At 50.1% G+C, this 24,043-nt stretch overlaps 1 protein-coding gene across 1 annotated transcript in view; it reads left to right on the top strand.

Annotated features, from left to right (window-relative positions):
- The first annotated feature begins 453 nt into the window (after positions 1–453).
- LOC123731819 (glypican-5) overlaps positions 454–24,043 on the top strand; it is a 173,924-nt gene continuing 150,334 nt past the window's right edge. The window contains exons 1-2 of the mRNA XM_045711244.1: positions 454–1,001; positions 19,943–20,104. Of these exons, the coding sequence (XP_045567200.1) occupies positions 851–1,001; positions 19,943–20,104 (313 nt within the window). The 5' untranslated portion in view covers positions 454–850. The remainder of the gene's footprint in view (positions 1,002–19,942; positions 20,105–24,043) is intronic.

Genomic DNA, 24,043 nt, shown 5'->3' on the forward strand with positions numbered 1-24,043 from the left:
GTGCGTAATGTGGACGCCACTGCCTCAGCGGAAATCCCCTGTGCGTAATGTGGACGCCACTGCCTCTTAGCGGAAATCCCCTGTGCGTAATGTGGACGCCACTGCCTCTTAGCGGAAATCCCCTGTGCGTAATGTGGACGCCATAAAGCTCATACCCATTGCCCCAAAAAGGCGTTTAATTGGCCTATGGAACTCGATAGAAACGGTCTGATCCATAACTCTGTACCAAACGGTTTGTTACAGTCTAGCCATGCTGTAGTAATAGACTATAATACTAATTGTTTTAGGTGTGGCTCAGTTGGTAGAGCATGGTGTTTGCAACGCCAGGGTTATGGGTTCGATTCCCACGGGGGGACCATTACGGAGAAAAAGAAAATGTATGAAAATGTATGCATTCACTACTGTAAGTCGCTCTGGATAAGAGCGTCTGCTAAAATGTAAATTGTTTTAGGCTGCTGCTCTAAGGTTTATCCACGAGATGGCTCTGCACCCCACTGTTGGCTGTAGTGTTCTCCAGTGGTTCTGTCTCAGGTATGGTTCCGCCCATTCCTCTCATTCCCCTTCACGGATCCAGTCACGGCCCAAATCGCTCTCAACATGCCACCGTCGTGTTCCTCTGCAGTCCCATGACTCTTTCAACGACTACTGCTGTAACTTCATTCAATGATTTCGTTTTTTTTTTTTATTGTTTTGAGAACATTTCAGGTCATATTTTTTTTTTCTCCCATCGTCGCTGATCCAGGAAACCTTGAAAATGTGGATGTTGTGATCGAAGGAATGGCGGAATGTTTATAACTTTTTTTAAATATTAGATAGTGAATTTTGTGTAACATCGACCTGGGTTTAAAAAATGGGATTACAACACCTCATTTGCTGTTTGCTTGTTGCTGCTTGTGTTGGGCTCAGTTCGGCAAGTCCAACTAGCTGTGATGAAGTGCGAAAAGTTTTTCATCTGCGGCAGATTGGACCAGTGAAATCACTGCCGGAGAGACCGAGAGAAGGTAGGCCTACGGTAGTTTTTTTTAAATACATTTATAAACTGATTTAATATATCTGCACGTTTCTTTACCATTTTTTATATCAAGAGTTGCCAAAGTGACTGCTTTGGATGACGGTCTCAAGACGTGCTTTATTCAGTCACACATGGCTGGGGTTGTTGAACCATGGCAAGCTGCCGTATTCTGTATTCTGTAGACCTATGGCACACTGCCGTAGCCTGTATTCTGTAGACCTATGGCACACTGCCGTAGCCTGTAGTATGTAGATCTATGGCACACTGCCGTAGCCTGTATTCTGTAGACCTATGGCACACTGCCGTAGCCTGTATTCTGTAGACCTATGGCACACTGCCGTAGCCTGTATTCTGTAGATCTATGGCACACTGCCGTAGCCTGTATTCTGTAGATCTATGGCACACTGCCGTAGCCTGTATTCTGTAGACCTATGGCACACTGCCGTAGCCTGTATTCTGTAGATCTATGGCACACTGCCGTAGCCTGTATTCTGTAGACCTATGGCACACTGCCGTAGCCTGTATTCTGTAGATCTATGGCACACTGCCGTATTCTGTATTCTGTAGACCTATGGCACACTGCCGTAGCCTGTATTCTGTAGATCTATGGCACACTGCCGTAGCCTGTATTCTGTAGATCTATGGCACACTGCCGTAGCCTGTATTCTGTAGACCTATGGCACACTGCCGTAGCCTGTATTCTGTAGACCTATGGCACACTGCCGTAGCCTGTATTCTGTAGATCTATGGCACACTGCCGTAGCCTGTATTCTGTAGATCTATGGCACACTGCCGTAGCCTGTATTCTGTAGATCTATGGCACACTGCCGTAGCCTGTAGTATGTAGATCTATGGCACACTGCCGTAGCCTGTAGTATGTAGATCTATGGATCCTGATTAGTTAGTATATTACGTTCTACTAACTGTATTGATTACCATGACTACATGTTCTCACATCCCATTGGTTATCTAACTGTATAGATTACCATGACTACATGTTCTCTCATCCCATTGGTTATCTAACTGTATAGATTACCATGACTACTTGTTCTCTCATCCCATTGGTTATCTAACTGTATTGATTACCATGACTACATGTTTTCTCATCCCATTGGTTATCTAACTGTATTGATTACCATGACTACATGTTCTCTCATCCCATTGGTTATCTAACTGTATTGATTACCATGACTACATGTTCTCTCATCCCATTGGTTATCTAACTGTATTGATTACCATGACCACATGTTCTCTTATCCCATTGGTTATCTAGCTGTATAGATTACCATGACTACATGTTCTCTCATCCCATTGGTTATCTAACTGTATAGATTACCATGACTACATGTTCTCTCATCCCATTGGTTATCTAACTGTTATAATAAACTGCGTGTTTCGAGACCTGAACGCTGATTGGCTGAAATACCACGGATATTACAAAATATATATATATTTTTTTTACACGTCTCTAATTACATTGGTAACTAGTTTATTATAGTAATAAGGCACCTCTGGGGTTTGTGGTATATGGCCAGTATCCAGGCGCCGCCTTGTACATAAGAACAGGCCTTAGCCGTGGTATATTGGCCATATACCACCCCCCTCGGTCCTTATTGGTTAGATAAAGTCTGTGGGCTGAGGCTGCTGTATCTGTTTATTATTACAGGCCCGTTTAGGCTGATTTTTGTCAGAGGAATGTGAAAGGTACAGGTGGTTTTCAAGATGAGCCTTGTTTTCGGGTTGGAAGTTTACTAAAAGCCAAGGGAATCGTACTCCTTTTAGACTCTGTCAAAACGGGCTGGGGTCATGGGGTCATAGGGTCATGGGGTCATGGGGTCATAGGGTCGCGGCACTTGACAGAGAGAGAATATTTTTTTGTATTATGTTTCCTCTTTGTGTTCTCCTAAATATTATAAAGGAGAGGAGAAAAGGATGAAACAGCCAACTATCAGAGACTAGGAGTCAATGTCTTGGTAGCTATGGGCCTCAGTAGCTATGGGCCTCAGTAGCTATGGGCCTCAGTAGCTATGGGCCTCAGTAGCTATGGGCCTCAGTAGCTATGGGCCTCAGTATTCTATCTACAGGGCCTCAGTAGCTATGGGCCTCAGTATTCTATCTACAGGGCCTCAGTAGCTATGGGCCTCAGTATTCTATCTACAGGGCCTCAGTATTCTATCTACAGGGCCTCAGTATTCTATCTACTGGGCCTCAGTATTCTATCTACAGGGCCTCAGTATTCTATCTACAGGACCTCAGTATTCTATCTACAGGGCCTCAGTATTCTATCTACGGGCGTCAGTAGCTATGGGCCTCAGTATTCTATCTACAGGGCCTCAGTATTCTATCTACAGGGCCTCAGTAGCTATGGTTCTCAGTATTCCATCTACAGGGCCTCAGTAGCTATGGGCCTCAGTATTCTATCTACAGGTCCTTAGTATTCCATCTACTGGGCCTCAGTAGCTATGGGCCTCAGTATTCTATCTACGGGGCCTCAGTATTCTATCTACAGGGCCTCAGTAGCTATGGGCCTCAGTATTCTATCTAAGGGGGCCTCGGTATTCTATCTACGGGGCCTCAGTAGCTATGGGCCTCGGTATTCTATCTACAGGGCCTCAGTATTCTATCTACTGGGCCTCAGTAGCTATTGGCCTCAGTATTCTATCTACAGGGCCTCAGTAGCTATGGGCCTCAGTATTCTATCTTCAGGGCCTCAGTATTCTATCTACAGGGCCTCAGTATTCTATCTACAGGGCCTCAGTATTCTATCTACAGGGCCTCAGTAGCTATGGGCCTCAGTATTCTATCTACAGGGTCTCCGTATTCTATCTACAGGGCCTCAGTATTCTATCTACAGGGCCTCAGTAGCTATGGGTCTCAGTATTCTATCTACAGGGCCTCAGTATTCTATCTACAGGGCCTCAGTATTCTATCTACAGGGCCTCAGTAGCTATGGGCCTCAGTATTCTATCTACAGGGTCTCCGTATTCTATCTACAGGGCCTCCGTATTCTATCTACAGGGCCTCAGTAGCTATGTGTCTCAGTATTCTATCTACAGGGCCTCAGTATTCTATCTACAGGGCCTCAGTATTCTATCTACCGGGCCTCAGTATTCTATCTACTGGGCCTCAGTATTCTATCTACTGGGCCTCACTATTCTATCTACGGGGCCTCAGTATTCCATCTACTGGGCCTCAGTAGCTATGTGTCTCAGTATTCTATCTACAGGGCCTCAGTATTCTATCTACAGGGCCTCAGTATTCTATCTACCGGGCCTCAGTATTCTATCTACTGGGCCTCAGTATTCTATCTACTGGGCCTCAGTATTCTATCTACTGGGCCTCAGTATTCCATCTACAGGGCCTCAGTAGCTATGGGCCTCAGTATTCTATCTACTGGGCCTCAGTATTCTATCTACTGGGCCTCAGTAGCTATGGGCCTCAATATTCTATCTACTGGGCCTCAGTATTCCATCTACAGGGCCTCAGTAGCTATGGGCCTCAGTATTTTATCTACAGGGCCTCAGTATTCTATCTACGGGGCCTCAGTAGCTATGGGCCTCAGTATTCTATCTACTGGGCCTCAGTATTCCATCTACATGGCCTCAGTAGCTATGGGCCTCAGTATTCTATCTACAGGGCCTCAGTATTCTATCTACTGGGCCTCAGTATTCTATCTACGGGGCCTCAGTAGCTATGGGCCTCAGTAGCTATGGGCCTCAGTATTCTATCTACTGGGCCTCAGTATTCCATCTACAGGGCCTCAGTAGCTATGGGCCTCAGTATTCTATCTACAGGGCCTCAGTATTCTATCTACAGGGCCTCAGTATTCTATGGGCCTCAGTATTCTATCTACAGGGCCTCAGTATTCTATCTTCAGGGCCTCAGTAGCTATGGGCCTCAGTAGCTATGGGCCTCAGTATTCTATCTACAGGGCCTCAGTATTCTATCTACAGGGCCTCAGTATTCTATCTTCAGGGCCTCAGTAGCTATGGGCCTCAGTATTCTATGGGCCTCAGTATTCTATGGGCCTCAGTATTCTATGGGCCTCAGTATTCTATGGGCCTCAGTATTCTATCTACAGGGCCTCAGTATTCTATCTACAGGTCCTCAGTAGCTATGGGCCTCAGTAGCTATGGGCCTCAGTAGCTATGGGCCTCAGTAGCTATGGGCCTCAGTAGCTATGGGCCTCAGTAGGGTCTGTAGGGCTCTCTGATGGGGCCATCAAATCCCATACCTTTTTTAAATTCACATCATTCCCTCATGTGTTTTGGACAATGCACTTGACTAGAGAACATTTCCAGAAGCCATTAGCTGAGAGATAATATTCATTATCTCTGTTGACGCAGCTGCCGTCCCGACGCTGGACTCACTGAACAGATTCACACGGAGGCACTTTTGTCCAGCTCTGTATTTGTGGTTGGACATGTGTCTGAAATGGCTTCCTATTCCCGTCTGTCTGTCCACTACCCGTTGTTGTTGTTGACCAGTGTATATAGTGTGTATATTTCAGACGCAGCCATGTTTTTTTTCCAGGACGTAGGGCGCTCGCTGTTTTTTTGGGTTGTTGTTGGATCTAAAGATCACATGATATTTTTAGTTAGTGTTTCGGTGTTCAGAACAACAGAACTGTTCTCTAGCTGTCTGTGCGGCTTGTTCGGGGGGGGAGATAAACACCTTTTATTTACGTTTTAAAGTTTAAAGTAAACAAGACGGATTCATCACTTAGTTCAACTCAATACATACAATGGTTCTCACTTAAAAAAAAAAAAAAAAAGATTTATGTGTCTGAATTGAATTATTTTAGATTTTTTTGTTGTTGTGGTCAGACAATCAATCGTCTGTGTGCTTCCATTAACCAGAGGCCCTGGGTGGTGGTATGTTGGCCTCTGCACTCCACCTGGAATATCTAACTAGGAGAAACACTGCCTCTGTGACTAATTCTAAAACTATGAAGATAAAAATCTCTCTCTCTCTCGATTCATCTCCCAGATATTGTAGAGTAGCATGGTTTGTTATTTTAGCGTCACTATCCACGATGCCATCATCATCATCATCATCATCATCATCACACCACACAGAGCTGGTTGATCTGTTGTCTGAATGTGGTTCTGTTCTACTGGGTCACTGAGTGAATGTGGTTCTGTTCTACTGGGTCACTTAGTGAATGTGGTTCTGTTCTACTGGGTCACTGAGTGAATGTGGTTCTGTTCTACTGGGTCACTGAGTGAATGTGGTTCTGTTCTACTGTACTACTGGACCACTGAGTGAACGTGGTTCTGTTCTACTGGGTCACTGAGTGAACGTGGTTCTGTTCTACTGTACTACTGGACCACTGAGTGAACGTGGTTCTGTTCTACTGGGTCACTGAGTGAACGTGGTTCTGTTCTACTGGGTCACTGAGTGAATGTGGTTCTGTTCTACTGGGTCACTGAGTGAATGTGGTTCTGTTCTACTGGGTCACTGAGTGAATGTGGTTCTGTTCTACTGGGTCACTGAGTGAACGTGGTTCTGTTCTACTGGGTCACTGAGTGAATGTGGTTCTGTTCTACTGGGTCACTGAGTGAATGTGGTTCTGTTCTACTGGGTCACTGAGTGAACGTGGTTCTGTTCTACTGGGTCACTGAGTGAATGTGGTTCTGTTCTACTGGGTCACTGAGTGAATGTGGTTCTGTTCTACTGGGTCACTGAGTGAATGTGGTTCTGTTCTACTGGGTCACTGAGTGAATGTGGTTCTGTTCTACTGGACCACTGAGTGAACGTGGTTCTGTTCTACTGGACCACTGAGTGAACGTGGTTCTGTACTACTGTTCTACTGGATCACTGAGTGAACGTGGTTCTGTTCTACTGGACCACTGAGTGAACGTGGTTCTGTTCTACTGTTCTACTGGACCACTGAGTGAACGTGGTTCTGTTCTACTGGGTCACTGAGTGAACGTGGTTCTGTTCTACTGGACCACTGAGTGAAGGTGGTTCTGTTCTACTGGACCACTGAGTGAACGTGGTTCTGTACTACTGTTCTACTGGACCACTGAGGGAAGGTGGTTCTGTTCTACTGGACCACTGAGTGAACGTGGTTCTGTTCTACTGTTCTACTGGACCACTGAGTGAACGTGGTTCTGTACTACTGTACTACTGGACCACTGAGTGAACGTGGTTCTGTACTACTGGGTCACTGAGTGAACGTGGTTCTGTACTACTGGGTCACTGAGTGAACGTGGTTCTGTACTACTGTTCTACTGGACCACTGAGTGAACGTGGTTCTGTTCTACTGGACCACTGAGTGAACGTGGTTCTGTACTACTGTTCTACTGGACCACTGAGTGAACGTGGTTCTGTTCTACTGTTCTACTGGATCACTGAGTGAACGTGGTTCTGTACTACTGTTCTACTGGACCACTGAGGGAACGTGGTTCTGTTCTACTGGACCACTGAGTGAACGTGGTTCTGTTCTACTGGACCACTGAGTGAACGTGGTTCTGGACCACTGGATCACTGAGTTTTTCTTAACAGCGTCTCGTCCACCAGACGTCTCGTCCACCAGACGTCTCGTCCAACTGCAACATCTGTGGAAGAATGATACGCTTTTAGTGTTGTCTATGGGTCTGGTGCTGAGAGACAATGGACCGCTGAGTAAATTATAGCTGAGCTGTGGGCTGGCCGCTGCTCGGACTGCCTCTCCTCTCTGCCTCCTCCTTTTCTCTCTCTGCCTCTCTTTCCCTCCTCCTCTCTGCCTCTCTCACTCCTCCTCTCTGCTTCTTTCCCTCCTCCTCGCTGCCTCTCTCACTCCTCCTCTCTGCCTCGCTCACTCTCTTCCTCTCTCTTTCCCTCCTCCTCTCTGCCTCTCTCACTCCTCCTCTCTGCTTCTTTCCCTCCTCCTCGCTGCCTGTTTCCCTCCTCTCTGCCTCTCTCTCCTCTCCCCCACCTCTCTGCCTCTCTTCCTCCTCTCTGCCACCTCTCTGCCTCACTCCTCTCTTCCTCTCTCTCTCTCTCTCCTCTCTGCCTCTCTCTCCTGTCCGCCTCTCTCTCTCTCCTCTCCGCCTCTCTCTCCCACCTCTCTGCCTCCCTTCAGTTCAATTCAAAGGGCTTTTATTGGCATGGGGAAAAATATATGTTTACACTGCCAAAGCAAATGGAGTAGACAAACAAAATGAAAATGAACAAGGAAAAACATGGCACTCACAAACATTTTTTTTAAAGAATAGACATGTTATTGTCTCTGTACAGTGTTGTAAAAATATGCAAGTAGTTGATGTATGAAAGGGAAAATAAATGGATAAATATGGGTTGTATTTACAATGTTTGTTCTTCACTGATTACCCCCTTTTTCTTGTGGCAACAGGCCACACATCTTGCTGCTTGTGTCACGGCACACTGCGATATTTCACCTAACAGATATGGGAGTTTATCAATGTTTTGTTTTGTTATTTTAAAATTCTTTCTCGGTCTGTGCGAAATATGCGTCTGTGATGTAGTTATACATTTGACAGGAAGTGTAGCTCAGTTTCCACATTTTGTGGGCACAAAGGAAGACCTGGCTCTCGAAGAGAAGACTGCCTATGGCGACCTCCCTAAATAGCAAGGCTCTGCTCACGGAGTCTGTACATAGTCAAGGATTTTCTTAATTTGTGGTCAGTCACAGTGGTCAGGTATTCTGCCACTGTGTCCTCTCTCAGTTTAGGGACAAATATCATTCTAGTTTGCTCTGTTTTTTTGTTAATTCTTTCCAATGTGTCAACTAATTATCTTTTTGTTTTCTCATGGTTTGGTTGGGTCTAGTTGTGTTGCTGTCCTGGGGCTCTGTGGGGTCTAATTGTGTTGCTGTCCTGGGGCTCTGTGGGGTCTGTTTGTGTTGCTGTCCTGGGGCTCTGTGGGGTCTGTTTGTGTTGCTGTCCTGGGGCTCTGTGGGGTCTGTTTGTGTTGCTGTCCTGGGGCTCTGTGGGGTCTGTTTGTGTTGCTGTCCTGGGGCTCTGTGAGGTCTGTTTGTGTTGCTGTCCTGGGGCTCTGTGTGGTCTGTTTGTGTTGCTGTCCTGGGGCTCTGTGGGGTCTGTTTGTGTTGCTGTCCTGGGGCTCTGTGGGGTCTAATTGTGTTGCTGTCCTGGGGCTCTGTGGGGTCTGTTTGTGTTGCTGTCCTGGGGCTCTGTGAGGTCTGTTTGTGTTGCTGTCCTGGGGCTCTGTGGGGTCTGTTTGTGTTTGTGAACAGAGCCCCAGGACCAGCTTGCTTAGGGGACTCTACTCCAGGTTCATCTCTCTGTAGGTGATGGCTTTGTTATGGAAGGTTTGGGAATCGCTTCCTTTTAGGTGGTTGTAGAATTTAACGGCTCTTTCAGTTCCCCCAGGGGACGTATTAATTTGGTGTTTGTCCCATTTAGTGAATTCTTGGTTGGTGAGCAACACCAGACCTCACAACCATAAAGAACAATGGGTTCTACAGATGAATGGGTTCTACAGATGAATGGGTTCTACAGATGAATGGGTTCTACAGATGAATGGGTTCTACAGGTTAATGGGTTCTACAGATGAATGGGTTCTACAGATGAATGGGTTCTACAGATGAATGGGTTCTACAGATGAATGGGTTCTACAGATGAATGGGTTCTACAGGTTAATGGGTTCTACAGATGAATGGGTTCTACAGATGAATGGGTTCTACAGATGAATGGGTTCTACAGATTAATGGGTTCTACAGATTAATGGGTTCTACAGATGAATGGGTTCTACAGATGAATGGGTTCTACAGGTTAATGGGTTCTACAGATGAATGGGTTCTACAGATGAATGGTTTCTACAGGTTAATGGGTTCTACAGATGAATGGGTTCTACAGATGAATGGGTTCTACAGGTTAATGGGTTCTACAGATGAATGGGTTCTACAGATGAATGGGTTCTACAGATGAATGGGTTCTACAGATGAATGGGTTCTACAGGTTAATGGGTTCTACAGATGAATGGGTTCTACAGATGAATGGGTTCTACAGGTTAATGGGTTCTACAGGTGTCCCATCCCCTTTAATGGCTCATCTGGCCCTTTAATGGCTCATCGGGCCCTTTAATGGCCCATCGGGCCCTTTAATGGCTCATCTGGCCCTTTAATGGCTCATCTGGCCCTTTAATGGCGCATCTGGCCCTTTAATGGCTCATCTGGCCCTTTAATGGCTCATCTGGCCCTTTAATGGCCCATCTGGCCCTTTAATGGCTCATCTGGCCCTTTAATGGCTCATCGGGCCCTTTAATGGCTCATCGGGCTCATCTGGCCCTTTAATGGCCCATCTGGCCCTTTAATGGCGCATCTGGCCCTTTAGTGGCTCATCGGGCCCTTTAGTGGCTCATCTGGCCCTTTAATGGCTCATCTGGCCCTTTAATGGCTCATCTGGCCCTTTAATGGCTCATCTGGCCCTTTAATGGCGCATCTGGCCCTTTAATGGCTCATCTGGCCCTTTAATGGCTCATCTGGCCCTTTAATGGCCCATCTGGCCCTTTAATGGCTCATCTGGCCCTTTAATGGCTCATCGGGCCCTTTAATGGCTCATCGGGCTCATCTGGCCCTTTAATGGCCCATCTGGCCCTTTAATGGCGCATCTGGCCCTTTAGTGGCTCATCGGGCCCTTTAGTGGCTCATCTGGCCCTTTAATGGCTCATCTGGCCCTTTAATGGCTCATCTGGCCCTTTAATGGCTCATCGGGCCCTTTAATGGCTCATCGGGCCCTTTAATGGCTCATCGGGCACATCTGGCCCTTTAATGGCCCATCTGGCCCTTTAATGGCGCATCTGGCCCTTTAGTGGCTCATCGGGCCCTTTAGTGGCTCATCTGGCCCTTTAATGGCTCATCTGGCCCTTTAATGGCTCATCTGGCCCTTTAATGGCTCATCGGGCCCTTTAATGGCTCATCGGGCCCTTTAATGGCTCATCGGGCCCTTTAATGGCTCATCGGGCCCTTTAGTGGCTCATCTGGCCCTTTAATGGCTCATCTGGCCCTTTAATGGCTCATCGGGCCCTTTAATGGCTCATCTGGCCCTTTAATGGCCCATCTGGCCCTTTAATGGCTCATCTGGCCCTTTAATGGCGCATCTGGCCCTTTAATGGCTCATCTGGCCCTTTAATGGCGCATCTGGCCCTTTAATGGCTCATCTGGCCCTTTAATGGCTCATCTGGCTCATCTGGCCCTTTAATGGCTCATCTGGCCCTTTAATGGCTCATCGGGCCCTTTAATGGCTCATCGGGCCCTTTAATGGCTCATCGGGTCCTTTAATGGCTCATCTGGCTCATCTGGCCCTTTAGTGGCTAATCTGGCCCTTTAATGGCTCATCGGGCCCTTTAATGGCGCATCTGGCCCTTTAATGGCCCATCTGGCCCTTTAGTGGCTCATCTGGCCCTTTAATGGCTCATCTGGCCCTTTAATGGCCCATCGGGCCCTTTAATGGCTCATCGGGCCCTTTAATGGCTCATCTGGCCCTTTAATGGCCCATCGGGCCCTTTAATGGCCCATCTGGCCCTTTAATGGCCCATCGGGCCCTTTAATGGCTCATCGGGCCCTTTAGTGGCTCATCGGGCCCTTTAGTGGCTCATCTGGCCCTTTAGTGGCCCATCTGGCCCTTTAATGGCTCATCTGGCCCTTTAATGGCTCATCTGGCCCTTTAATGGCCCATCGGGCCCTTTAGTGGCTCATCGGGCCCTTTAGTGGCCCATCTGGCCCTTTAATGGCCCATCGGGCCCTTTAATGGCTCATCGGGCCCTTTAGTGGCTCATCTGGCCCTTTAGTGGCCCATCTGGCCCTTTAGTGGCCCATCGGGCCCTTTAATGGCTCATCTGGCCCTTTAATGGCTCATCTGGCCCTTTAATGGCTCATCGGGCCCTTTAATGGCTCATCGGGCCCTTTAGTGGCCCATCGGGCCCTTTAGTGGCCCATCGGGTCCTTTAGTGGCCCATCGGGCCCTTTAATGGCCCATCGGGCCCTTTAGTGGCCCATCTGGCCCTTTAGTGGCCCATCGGGCCCTTTAGTGGCCCATCTGGCCCTTTAATGGCCCATCGGGCCCTTTAGTGGCCCATCTGGCCCTTTAGTGGCCCATCGGGCCCTTTAGTGGCTCATCGGGCCCTTTAATGGCCCATCTGGCCCTTTAGTGGCCCATCGGGCCCTTTAGTGGCCCATCTGGCCCTTTAATGGCTCATCGGGCCCTTTAATGGCCCATCTGGCCCTTTAATGGCTCATCGGGCCCTTTAGTGGCTCATCGGGCCAGTGAGGAATGTTCCATCGAATGAGCCGGTCTGGTGATGGTTCTGTACTGCTGCTGCTCAGTTCATGGAAAAGATTGGAAATAACAAATAATACATACAAATTATCTACTTCCTCCTGATCTACTTCCTCCTGATCTACTTCCCCCTGATCTACTTCCTCCTGATTGATCTACTTCCTCCTGATCTACTTCCTCCTGATCTACTTCCTCCTGATCTACTTCCTCCCGTTCAACTTCCTCCTGATTGATCTACTTCCTCCCGACCTACTTCATCCTGATTGATCTACTTCCTCCCGATCTACTTCCTCCTGATTGATCTACTTCCTCCCGATCTACTTCCTCCTGATTGATCTACTTCCTCCCGATCTACTTCCTCCTGATTGATCTACTTCCTCCCGATCTACTTCCTCCTGATTGATCTACTTCCTCCCGATCTACTTCCTCCTGATTGATCTACTTCCTCCCGACCTACTTCATCCTGATTGATCTACTTCCTCCCGATCTACTTCCTCCTGATTGTTCTACTTCCCCCTGATCTACTACTTTACAGTTAACATTTAATTGGGAAGGTTTTGGAGAAAGTATTTTTGTCCACCAGATGGTTATGACATCACCTGGCTACACATGGAGTGATAGACAAACAGGCTCACCAGACAGACAGACAGGCAGACAGACAGGCACGCTCCACACAGACAGGCAGGCGGGTAGACAGGCAGGCACGCTCCACACAGACAGGCAGGCGGGTAGACAGGCAGGCAGACAGACAGACAGGCACGCTCCACACAGACAGGCAGGCAGGTAGACAGGCAGGCACGCTCCACACAGACAGGCAGGCAGGTAGACAGGCAGGCACGCTCCACACAGACAGGCAGGCAGGTAGACAGGCAGGCACGCTCCACACAGACAGGCAGGCAGGCAGGCAGACAGGCAGACAGACAGACAGGCACGCTCCACACAGACAGACAGGCAGACAGGCAGACAGGTAGGCAGGTTTGTCTTTTTTAAACCAATAGTGGCTGACCAGGAAGTGGGATAATGCTGCATTGGTTGGATAGTAGCTGGTAGCTTGCTGTGTCTTTTAAAAATAGTGGCTGACAAGGGATAATGCTGCATTGGTTGGATAGTAGCTGGTAGCTTGCTGTGTCTTTTAAAACAATAGTGGCTGACCAGGAAGCGGGATAATGCTGCATTGGTTGGATAGTAGCTGGTAGCTCGCTGTGTCTTTTAAACCAATAGTGGCTGACCAGGAAGCGGGATAATGCTGCATTGGTTGGATAGTAGCTGGTAGCTTGCTGTGTCTTTTAAAACAATAGTGGCTGACCAGGAAGTGGGATAATGCTGCATTGGTTGGATAGTAGCTCGCTGTGTCTTTTTTATACTTACTGACATTTGGTTAATGAGAGTTTGTGGTGGAACACGTGAACTTTGCATTGTACTTCCAGAATAGTTTGGTGAGCTGCTCCTAGCTATGTTAGCCTGTTGGTGACCCCCCCCCGCTATAAACAGTCCCACAGGAAAACAGTATTGGTGACGTGAAGGGGGGGGGGGGCAAATCAGTCTGATCACCAATGAAAAGAAGATGCTGTTTTTGCAAAACCATTTGTAATATGAGACCTTTGACTCGTATTGACTCGTATTGACTCGTACTGACTCGTATTGACTCGTATTGACTCGTACTGACTCGTATTGACTCGCACTGACTTGTACTGACTCGTATTGACTCGTATTGACTCGTATTGACTCGTATTGACTCGTACTGACTCGTATTGACTCGTATTGACTCGTGGAAATGGCCTGACTCATCTGGAACTCACCTTAAACTACACGTGTAGATAGACTATAGATCAAACCAGAACCTTTCATCGTGTTGGACCGAGCCCAGTTTCTGTAAGTGTAAAGTTTTAAAATCAGGGCCCCTGAGGATCTTTTCATGGGTGTCTTATCTAGAGGATGAGGAATGTGTTAACGTGGGCCGTCTTCCTCTTCACCCCCAGGCCCGTCTTCCTCTTCTGCGTGACTCACCCCGAGGCCCGTCTTCCTCTTCACCCCCAGGCCCGTCTTCCTCTTCACCCCCAGGCCCGTCTTCCTCTTCTGCGTGACTCACCCCCAGGCCCGTCTTCCTCTTCTGGGTGACTCACCCCCAGGCCCGTCTTCCTCTTCACCCCCAGGCCCGTCTTCCTCTTCACCCCCAGGCCCGTCTTCCTCTTCACCCCCAGGCCCGTCTTCCTCTTCACCCCCAGGCCCGTCTTCCTCTTCACCCCCAGGCCCGTCTTCCTCTTCCTCTTCACCCCCAGGCCCGTCTTCCTCTTCACCCCCAGGCCCGTCTTCCCCTTCACCCCCAGGCCCGTCTTCCTCTTCCTTCTCACCCCCAGGCCCGTCTTCCTCTTCTGCATGACTCACCCCCAGGCCCGTCTTCCTCTTCTGCGTGACTCACCCCCAGGCCCGTCTTCCTCTTCTGCGTGACTCACCCCCAGGCCCGTCTTCCTCTTCTGCGTGACTCACCCCCAGGCCCGTCTTCCTCTTCACCCCCAGGCCCGTCTTCCTCTTCACCCCCAGGCCCGTCTTCCTCTTCACCCCCAGGCCCGTCTTCCTCTTCACCCCCAGGCCCGTCTTCCTCTTCACCCCCAGGCCCCCCCCTATAACAACACAGGACAGGTTGTCTGATAGAGTGGAGGGAAGGGCTGTTTCAGCACGTCTGTCTGAAAACACTTTTTAGAGTAAGAAAGTTGTTTTGATTGTCGTGTGTATTTGTGTGTGTCGGTATATCTCTCTCTGTGTGTGTGTGTAGGTATATCTCTCTGTGTGTGTGTGTGTGTGTGTGTGTATCTCTGTGTGTGTGTATTTGTGTGTGTGTATCGGTATATCTCTGTGTGTGTGTATCTCTGTTTGTATCTGTGTTGGTATGTGTGTGTGTGTGTAGGTATATCTCTCTGTGTGTGTGTGTGTGTGTGTGTGTGTGTGTGTCTCTGTGTGTATCGGTATATCTCTGTGTGTGTGTATTTGTGTGTGTGTGTGTATCGGTATATCTCTGTGTGTGTGTATCTCTGTTTGTATCTGTGTTGGTGTGTGTGTGTGTGTGTGTCCTACGCGAGCAGGCAGCTTTTACACACGGCGTGGTAAATGTTGAACGTCACTTGTCGAAGTGATAGCGACGACACTCATGATTTCTTTCACACAAATCTGCCTTTCCGCATAACTCCTTCTGCCCCCGAGCTTGTTTCAACACGTAGACCGTCTGTGTGGACGTGGCGAAGGGGGTGTCGTCCAGTATCATGCGAGGAGAGACAACTAAGACAGCAATTTTGTGAGGATGATACTGGACCATCTGCCCATAAAGTGGACCGTTTTGTTTTAAAAAAAAATGCTTTTTAAATACAGGTTGAAATCCAAGTCGTGTGGCGCAGGGCCCTAATGATGTGGTTTTCACGTTGACTCCTATCTGGCAGGTTTTACCGCCACGTGGCAGTCACCTCTCTGGCAGGTTTTACTTCCACGCGGCAGTCACCTATCTGGCAGGTTTTACTTCCACGTGGCAGTCACCTATCTGGCAGGTTTTACTTCCACGTGGCAGTCACCTATCTGGCAGGTTTTACTGTCACGTGGCAGTCACCTATCTGGCAGGTTTTACCGCCACGTGGCAGTCACCTATCTGGCAGGTTTTACCGCCACGTGGCAGTCACCTATCTGGCAGGTTTTACTTCCACGTGGCAGTCACCTATCTGGCAGGTTTTACTTCCACGTGGCAGTCACCTATCTGGCAGGTTTTACTTCCACGTGGCAGTCACCTATCTGGCAGGTTTTACTGCCACGTGGCAGTCACCTATCTGGCAGGTTTTACTGCCACGTGGCAGTCACCTCTCTGGCAGGTTTTACTTCCACGTGGCAGTCACCTATCTGGCAGGTTTTACCGCCACGTGGCAGTCACCTCTCTGGCAGGTTTTACCGCCACGTGGCAGTCACCTCTCTGGCAGGTTTTACCGCCACGTGGCAGTCACCTCTCTGGCAGGTTTTACCGCCACGTGGCAGTCACCTATCTGGCAGGTTTTACCGCCACGTGGCAGTCACCTCTCTGGCAGGTTTTACCGCCACGTGACAGTCACCTATCTGGCAGGTTTTACCGCCACGTGGCAGTCACCTATCTGGCAGGTTTTACCGCCACGTGGCAGTCACCTATCTGGCAGGTTTTACCGCCACGTGGCAGTCACCTATCTGGCAGGTTTTACCGCCACGTGGCAGTCACCTATCTGGCAGGTTTTACCGCCACGTGGCAGTCACCTATCTGGCAGGTTTTACCGCCACGTGGCAGTCACCTATCTGGCAGGTTTTATTGCCACGTGGCAGTCACCTATCTGGCAGGTTTTACCGCCACGTGGCAGTCACCTATCTGGCAGGTTTTACCGCCACGTGGCAGTCACCTCTCTGGCAGGTTTTACCGCCACGTGGCAGTCACCTCTCTGGCAGGTTTTACCGCCACGTGGCAGTCACCTCTCTGGCAGGTTTTACCGCCACGTGGCAGTCACCTCTCTGGCAGGTTTTACCGCCACGTGGCAGTCACCTCTCTGGCAGGTTTTACCGCCACGTGACAGTCACCTATCTGGCAGGTTTTACCGCCACGTGGCAGTCACCTATCTGGCAGGTTTTATTGCCACGTGGGAGTCACCTATCTGGCAGGTTTTACCGCCACGTGGCAGTCACCTATCTGGCAGGTTTTACCGCCACGTGGCAGTCACCTCTCTGGCAGGTTTTACCGCCACGTGGCAGTCACCTCTCTGGCAGGTTTTACCGCCACGTGGCAGTCACCTATCTGGCAGGTTTTACCGCCACGTGGCAGTCACCTCTCTGGCAGGTTTTACCGCCACGTGGCAGTCACCTATCTGGCAGGTTTTACTTCCACGTGGCAGTCACCTATCTGGCAGGTTTTACTTCCACGTGGCAGTCACCTATCTGGCAGGTTTTACTTCCACGTGGCAGTCACCTATCTGGCAGGTTTTACTGCCACGTGGCAGTCACCTATCTGGCAGGTTTTACTGCCACGTGGCAGTCACCTCTCTGGCAGGTTTTACTTCCACGTGGCAGTCACCTATCTGGCAGGTTTTACCGCCACGTGGCAGTCACCTCTCTGGCAGGTTTTACCGCCACGTGGCAGTCACCTCTCTGGCAGGTTTTACCGCCACGTGGCAGTCACCTCTCTGGCAGGTTTTACCGCCACGTGGCAGTCACCTATCTGGCAGGTTTTACCGCCACGTGGCAGTCACCTCTCTGGCAGGTTTTACCGCCACGTGACAGTCACCTATCTGGCAGGTTTTACCGCCACGTGGCAGTCACCTATCTGGCAGGTTTTACCGCCACGTGGCAGTCACCTATCTGGCAGGTTTTACCGCCACGTGGCAGTCACCTATCTGGCAGGTTTTACCGCCACGTGGCAGTCACCTATCTGGCAGGTTTTACCGCCACGTGGCAGTCACCTATCTGGCAGGTTTTACCGCCACGTGGCAGTCACCTATCTGGCAGGTTTTATTGCCACGTGGCAGTCACCTATCTGGCAGGTTTTACCGCCACGTGGCAGTCACCTATCTGGCAGGTTTTACCGCCACGTGGCAGTCACCTCTCTGGCAGGTTTTACCGCCACGTGGCAGTCACCTCTCTGGCAGGTTTTACCGCCACGTGGCAGTCACCTCTCTGGCAGGTTTTACCGCCACGTGGCAGTCACCTCTCTGGCAGGTTTTACCGCCACGTGGCAGTCACCTCTCTGGCAGGTTTTACCGCCACGTGACAGTCACCTATCTGGCAGGTTTTACCGCCACGTGGCAGTCACCTATCTGGCAGGTTTTATTGCCACGTGGGAGTCACCTATCTGGCAGGTTTTACCGCCACGTGGCAGTCACCTATCTGGCAGGTTTTACCGCCACGTGGCAGTCACCTCTCTGGCAGGTTTTACCGCCACGTGGCAGTCACCTCTCTGGCAGGTTTTACCGCCACGTGGCAGTCACCTATCTGGCAGGTTTTACCGCCACGTGGCAGTCACCTCTCTGGCAGGTTTTACCGCCACGTGGCAGTCACCTATCTGGCAGGTTTTACCGCCACGTGGCAGTCACCTCTCTGGCAGGTTTTACCGCCACGTGGCAGTCACCTATCTGGCAGGTTTTACTGCCATGTTGCAGTCACCTATCTGGCAGGTTTTACTGCCACGTGGAAGTCACCTATCTGGCAGGTTTTACTGCCACGTGGCAGTCACCTATCTGGCAGGTTTTACTGCCACGTAGCAGTCACCTATCTGGCAGGTTTTACTGCCATGTTGCAGTCACCTATCTGGCAGGTTTTACTGCCACGTGGCAGTCACCTATCTGGCAGGTTTTACCGCCACGTGGCAGTCACCTATCTGGCAGGTTTTACCGCCACGTGGCAGTCACCTATCTGGCAGGTTTTACCGCCACGTGGCAGTCACCTATCTGGCAGGTTTTACTGCCATGTCGCAGTCACCTATCTGGCAGGTTTTACTGCCACGTGGCAGTCACCTATCTGGCAGGTTTTACTGCCACGTGGCAGTCACCTATCTGGCAGGTTTTACTGCCATGTCGCAGTCACCTATCTGGCAGGTTTTACTGCCACGTGGCAGTCACCTATCTGGCAGGTTTTACTGGCAGTAATCGTCCCACTGGGTTAAGGAGGGGGAAAATCATTAGTGAATGACTCATTTGTGAATGTCGTTCATCTCTAGCTCCTCTCCTGCGTATGTCAGCGGTAGAACGACCTGATGATGAAACGGCATCTCTCGTCATCTTAAAGCATAGTACTATCTGGCTGAGCAATGGCGCTTTGTTTATCATCCATTCTGAGTGGATGAGTATGGCTAATGTTCCAGAACCCTCTCTCTCTATGATCACAATGGAAGACCTAATGTTCCAGAACCCTCTCTCTCTATGATCACAATGGAAGACCTAATGTTCCAGAACCCTCTCTCTCTCTATGATCACAATGGAAGACCTAATGTTCCAGAACCCTCTCTCTCTCTATGATCACAATGGAAGACCTAATGTTCCAGAACCCTCTCTCTCTCTATGATCACAATGGAAGACCTAATGTTCCAGAACCCTCTCTCTCTCTCTATGATCACAATGGAAGACCTAATGTTCCAGAACCCTCTCTCTCTCTCTCTCTATGATCACAATGGAAGACCTAATGTTCCAGAACCCTCTCTCTCTCTCTATGATCACAATGGAAGACCTAATGTTCCAGAACCCTCTCTCTCTCTATGATCACAATGGAAGACCTAATGTTCCAGAACCCCCTCTCTCTCTATGATCACAATGGAAGACCTAATGTTCCAGAACCCCCTCTCTCTCTATGATCACAATGGAAGACCTAATGTTCCAGAACCCCCTCTCTCTCTATGATCACAATGGAAGACCCAATGTTCCAGAACCCTCTCTCTCTCTATGATCACAATGGAAGACCTAATGTTCCAGAACCCTCTCTCTCTCTCTCTCTATGATCACAATGGAAGACCTAATGTTCCAGAACCCTCTCTCTCTCTCTCTATGATCACAATGGAAGACCTAATGTTCCAGAACCCTCTCTCTCTCTATGATCACAATGGAAGACCTAATGTTCCAGAACCCTCTCTCTCTCTATGATCACAATGGAAGACCTGTTCATGTAATGTGGCATAACAACGGAGTAACAGTAATTTATTCCCCTCCAGGTTCGGACCTCCAGGTGTGCCAGTCCAGGAACCTGACATGCTGTACTAAGAAGATGGAGGACAGGTACCAGGTGGCGGCCCAACGGGATGTTCAGAACCTCCTCCAGACCTCCTCCGCCAGCCTCAAGTTCCTCATCTCCAGGAACGTAGCAGCCTTCCAAGGTGAGTGGAGGGAGGGATGGGGGGGAGACGGGGAGACGGGGGTGGAGGGAGGGATAGGGGGGAGACAGGGAGACGGGGGTGGGAGGGGTGCAGGAATGAGGGGACTTTGTCTGCCGGGGCCCACAGCAAACAGAGCCTGGTCTGTCCTCCCCCTCCCCCTCCTCTCACTCTGATCTGGAGATTAGGCTCAGTGACTAGACTGGTTCAGTGGCTCAGTGACTAGACTGGTTCAGTGGCTCAGTGACTAGACTGGTTCAGTGGCTAGTCTGGTTCAGTGGCTAGTCTGGTTCAGTGACTAGTCTGGTTCAGTGACTCAGTGACTAGACTGGTTCAGTGGCTCAGTGACTAGACTGGTTCAGTGGCTCAGTGACTAGACTGGTTCAGTGGCTCAGTGACTAGACTGGTTCAGTGGCTAGTCTGGTTCAGTGACTAGTCTGGTTCAGTGACTCAGTGACTAGACTGGTTCAGTGGCTCAGTGACTAGACTGGTTCAGTGGCTCAGTGACTAGACTGGTTCAGTGGCTCAGTGACTAGACTGGTTCAGTGGCTAGTCTGGTTCAGTGGCTAGTCTGGTTCAGTGACTAGTCTGGTTCAGTGACTCAGTGACTAGACTGGTTCAGTGGCTCAGTGACTAGACTGGTTCAGTGGCTAGTCTGGTTCAGTGGCTAGTCTGGTTCAGTGACTAGTCTGGTTCAGTGACTCAGTGACTAGACTGGTTCAGTGGCTCAGTGACTAGACTGGTTCAGTGGCTCAGTGACTAGACTGGTTCAGTGGCTCAGTGACTAGACTGGTTCAGTGGCTAGTCTGGTTCAGTGACTAGTCTGGTTCAGTGACTCAGTGACTAGACTGGTTCAGTGGCTCAGTGACTAGACTGGTTCAGTGGCTCAGTGACTAGACTGGTTCAGTGGCTAGTCTGGTTCAGTGGCTAGTCTGGTTCAGTGACTAGTCTGGTTCAGTGACTCAGTGACTAGACTGGTTCAGTGGCTCAGTGACTAGACTGGTTCAGTGGCTCAGTGACTAGACTGGTTCAGTGGCTAGTCTGGTTCAGTGGCTAGTCTGGTTCAGTGACTAGTCTGGTTCAGTGACTAGTCTGGTTCAGTGACTCAGTGACTAGACTGGTTCAGTGGCTCAGTGACTAGACTGGTTCAGTGGCTCAGTGGCTAGACTGGATCAGTGGCTAGACTGGTTCAGTGACTAGTCTGGTTCAGTGACTAGTCTGGTTCAGTGGCTCAGTGGCTAGTCTGGTTCAGTGACTAGTCTGGTTCAGTGACTAGTCTGGTTCAGTGACTAGTCTGGCTCAGTGACTAGTCTGGTTCAGTGACTAGTCTGGTTCAGTGACTAGTCTGGTTCAGTGGCTAGTCTGGTTCAGTGACTAGTCTGGTTCAGTGACTAGTCTGGTTCAGTGGCTAGTCTGGTTCAGTGACTAGTCTGGTTCAGTGACTAGTCTGGTTCAGTGACTCAGTGACTAGTCTGGATCAGTGACTAGTCTGGTTCAGTGACTAGTCTGGTTCAGTGGCTCAGTGGCTAGTCTGGCTCAGTGGCTAGTCTGGTTCAGTGGCTAGTCTGGTTCAGTGACTAGTCTGGTTCAGTGACTAGTCTGGTTCAGACGCCAGGTCAGTTACTGTCTGGGACGTGGAGACGCCATCTGGGACGTGGAGACGCCATCTGGGACGTGGAGACGCCATCTGAGACGTGGAGACGCAAGGTCAGTTACTGTCTGGGACGTGGAGACACCATCTGAGACGTGGAGACGCCAGGTCAGTTACTGTCTGGGACGTGGAGACGCCATCTGGGACGTGGAGACGCCAGGTCTGTTACTGTCTGGGACGTGGAGACGCCATCTGGGACGTGGAGACGCCATCTGGGACGTGGAGACGTCATCTGGGACGTGGAGACGCCAGGTCTGTTACTGTCTGGGACGTGGAGACGCCATCTGAGACGTGGAGACGCCAGGTCAGTTACTGTCTGGGACGTGGAGACGCCATCTGGGACGTGGAGACGCCAGGTCTGTTACTGTCTGGGACGTGGAGACGCCATCTGGGACGTGGAGACGCCATCTGGGACGTGGAGACGTCATCTGGGACGTGGAGACGCCAGGTCTGTTACTGTCTGGGACGTGGAGACGCCATCTGAGACGTGGAGACGCCAGGTCAGTTACTGTCTGGGACGTGGAGACGCCATCTGGGACGTGGAGACGCCAGGTCTGTTACTGTCTGGGACGTGGAGACGCCATCTGGGACGTGGAGACGCCATCTGGGACGTGGAGACGCCAGGTCTGTTACTGTCTGGGACGTGGAGACGCCATCTGGGACGTGGAGACGCCATCTGGGACGTGGAGACGCCAGGTCTGTTACTGTCTGGGACGTGGAGACGCCATCTGGGACGTGGAGACGCCATCTGGGACGTGGAGACGCCATCTGGGACGTGGAGACACCAGGTCAGAGTCATGAGGACAGGTCGGGTGTCCGGACCACCTGGCTGCTGTTTGTTCTACCAAAGAAATGGTGGACAGAGAGAGAGAGAGACAGAGAGAGAGAGACAGACAGAGACATAGTCAGTCACCTCCTTTTAAGGTAATTGGTCCAGTCTATTCTCCTGTCTCTGTTCCCTGTATACCTCATGTCTCGTCGTCCTCCCCACCTCTCTACCCCCCCCTGATTTAATAGCGGCTCCCTGTCAGTGTTCATGTCGCCAGCCCAGCGGGATCCTGGGATAGCACAGGTTGCCATGGTCCCAGGACAAACCCCGGGAGAGAGGAATAGAGCTCTTCCAGTGACCCACTCAGCAGGCGCCGGCCTGGGCATTGTCCTGGGGCAGCCTGGGTATTGTCCTGGAGACGTGGAGGGACTTTACGATCTGGAGATCAGGAGGAGACTGATTCTGTAGGAGGAGAGACGGGTTAATGAAGACCAGCTGTCTCTCAGGGGGAGACTGATTCTGTAGTAGGAGAGACAGGTTAATGAAGACCAGCTGTCTCTCAGGAGGAGACTGATTCTGTAGGAGGAGAGACGGGTTAATGAAGACCAGCTGTCTCTCAGGAGGAGACTGATTCTGTAGGAGGAGAGACGGGTTAATGAAGACCAGCTGTCTCTCAGGGGGAGACTGATTCTGTAGTAGGAGAGACAGGTTAATGAAGACCAGCTGTCTCTCAGGAGGAGACTGATTCTGTAGTAGGAGAGACAGGTTAATGAAGACCAGCCCCTCAGCGGAGACTGATTCTGTAGTAGGAGAGACAGGTTAATTAAGACCAGCCCCTCAGGGGGAGACTGATTCTGTAGTAGGAGAGACAGGTTAATGAAGACCAGCTGTCTCTCAGGAGGAGACTGATTCTGTAGTAGGAGAGACAGGTTAATGAAGACCAGCTGTCTCTCAGGAGGAGACTGATTCTGTAGTAGGAGAGACAGGTTAATGAAGACCAGCTGTCTCTCAGGAGGAGACTGATTCTGTAGTAGGAGAGACAGGTTAATGAAGACCAGCTGTCTCTCAGGGGGAGACTGATTCTGTAGGAGGAGAGACGGGTTAATGAAGACCAGCTGTCTCTCAGGAGGAGACTGATTCTGTAGTAGGAGAGACAGGTTAATTAAGACCAGCCCCTCAGGGGGAGACTGATTCTGTAGTAGGAGAGACAGGTTAATGAAGACCAGCTGTCTCTCAGGAGGAGACTGATTCTGTAGTAGGAGAGACAGGTTAATGAAGACCAGCTGTCTCTCAGGGGAGACTGATTCTGTAGTAGGAGAGACAGGTTAATGAAGACCAGCCCCTCAGGGGGAGACTGATTCTGTAGTAGGAGAGACAGGTTAATGAAGACCAGCTGTCTCTCAGGAGGAGACTGATTCTGTAGTAGGAGAGACAGGTTAATGAAGACCAGCTGTCTCTCAGGGGGAGACTGATTCTGTAGTAGGAGAGACAGGTTAATGAAGACCAGCTGTCTCTCAGGGGG

Source organism: Salmo salar, unplaced genomic scaffold (genome assembly GCF_905237065.1).
Source record: "Salmo salar unplaced genomic scaffold, Ssal_v3.1, whole genome shotgun sequence".
In the NCBI taxonomy this organism is placed as follows: domain Eukaryota; kingdom Metazoa; phylum Chordata; class Actinopteri; order Salmoniformes; family Salmonidae; genus Salmo; species Salmo salar.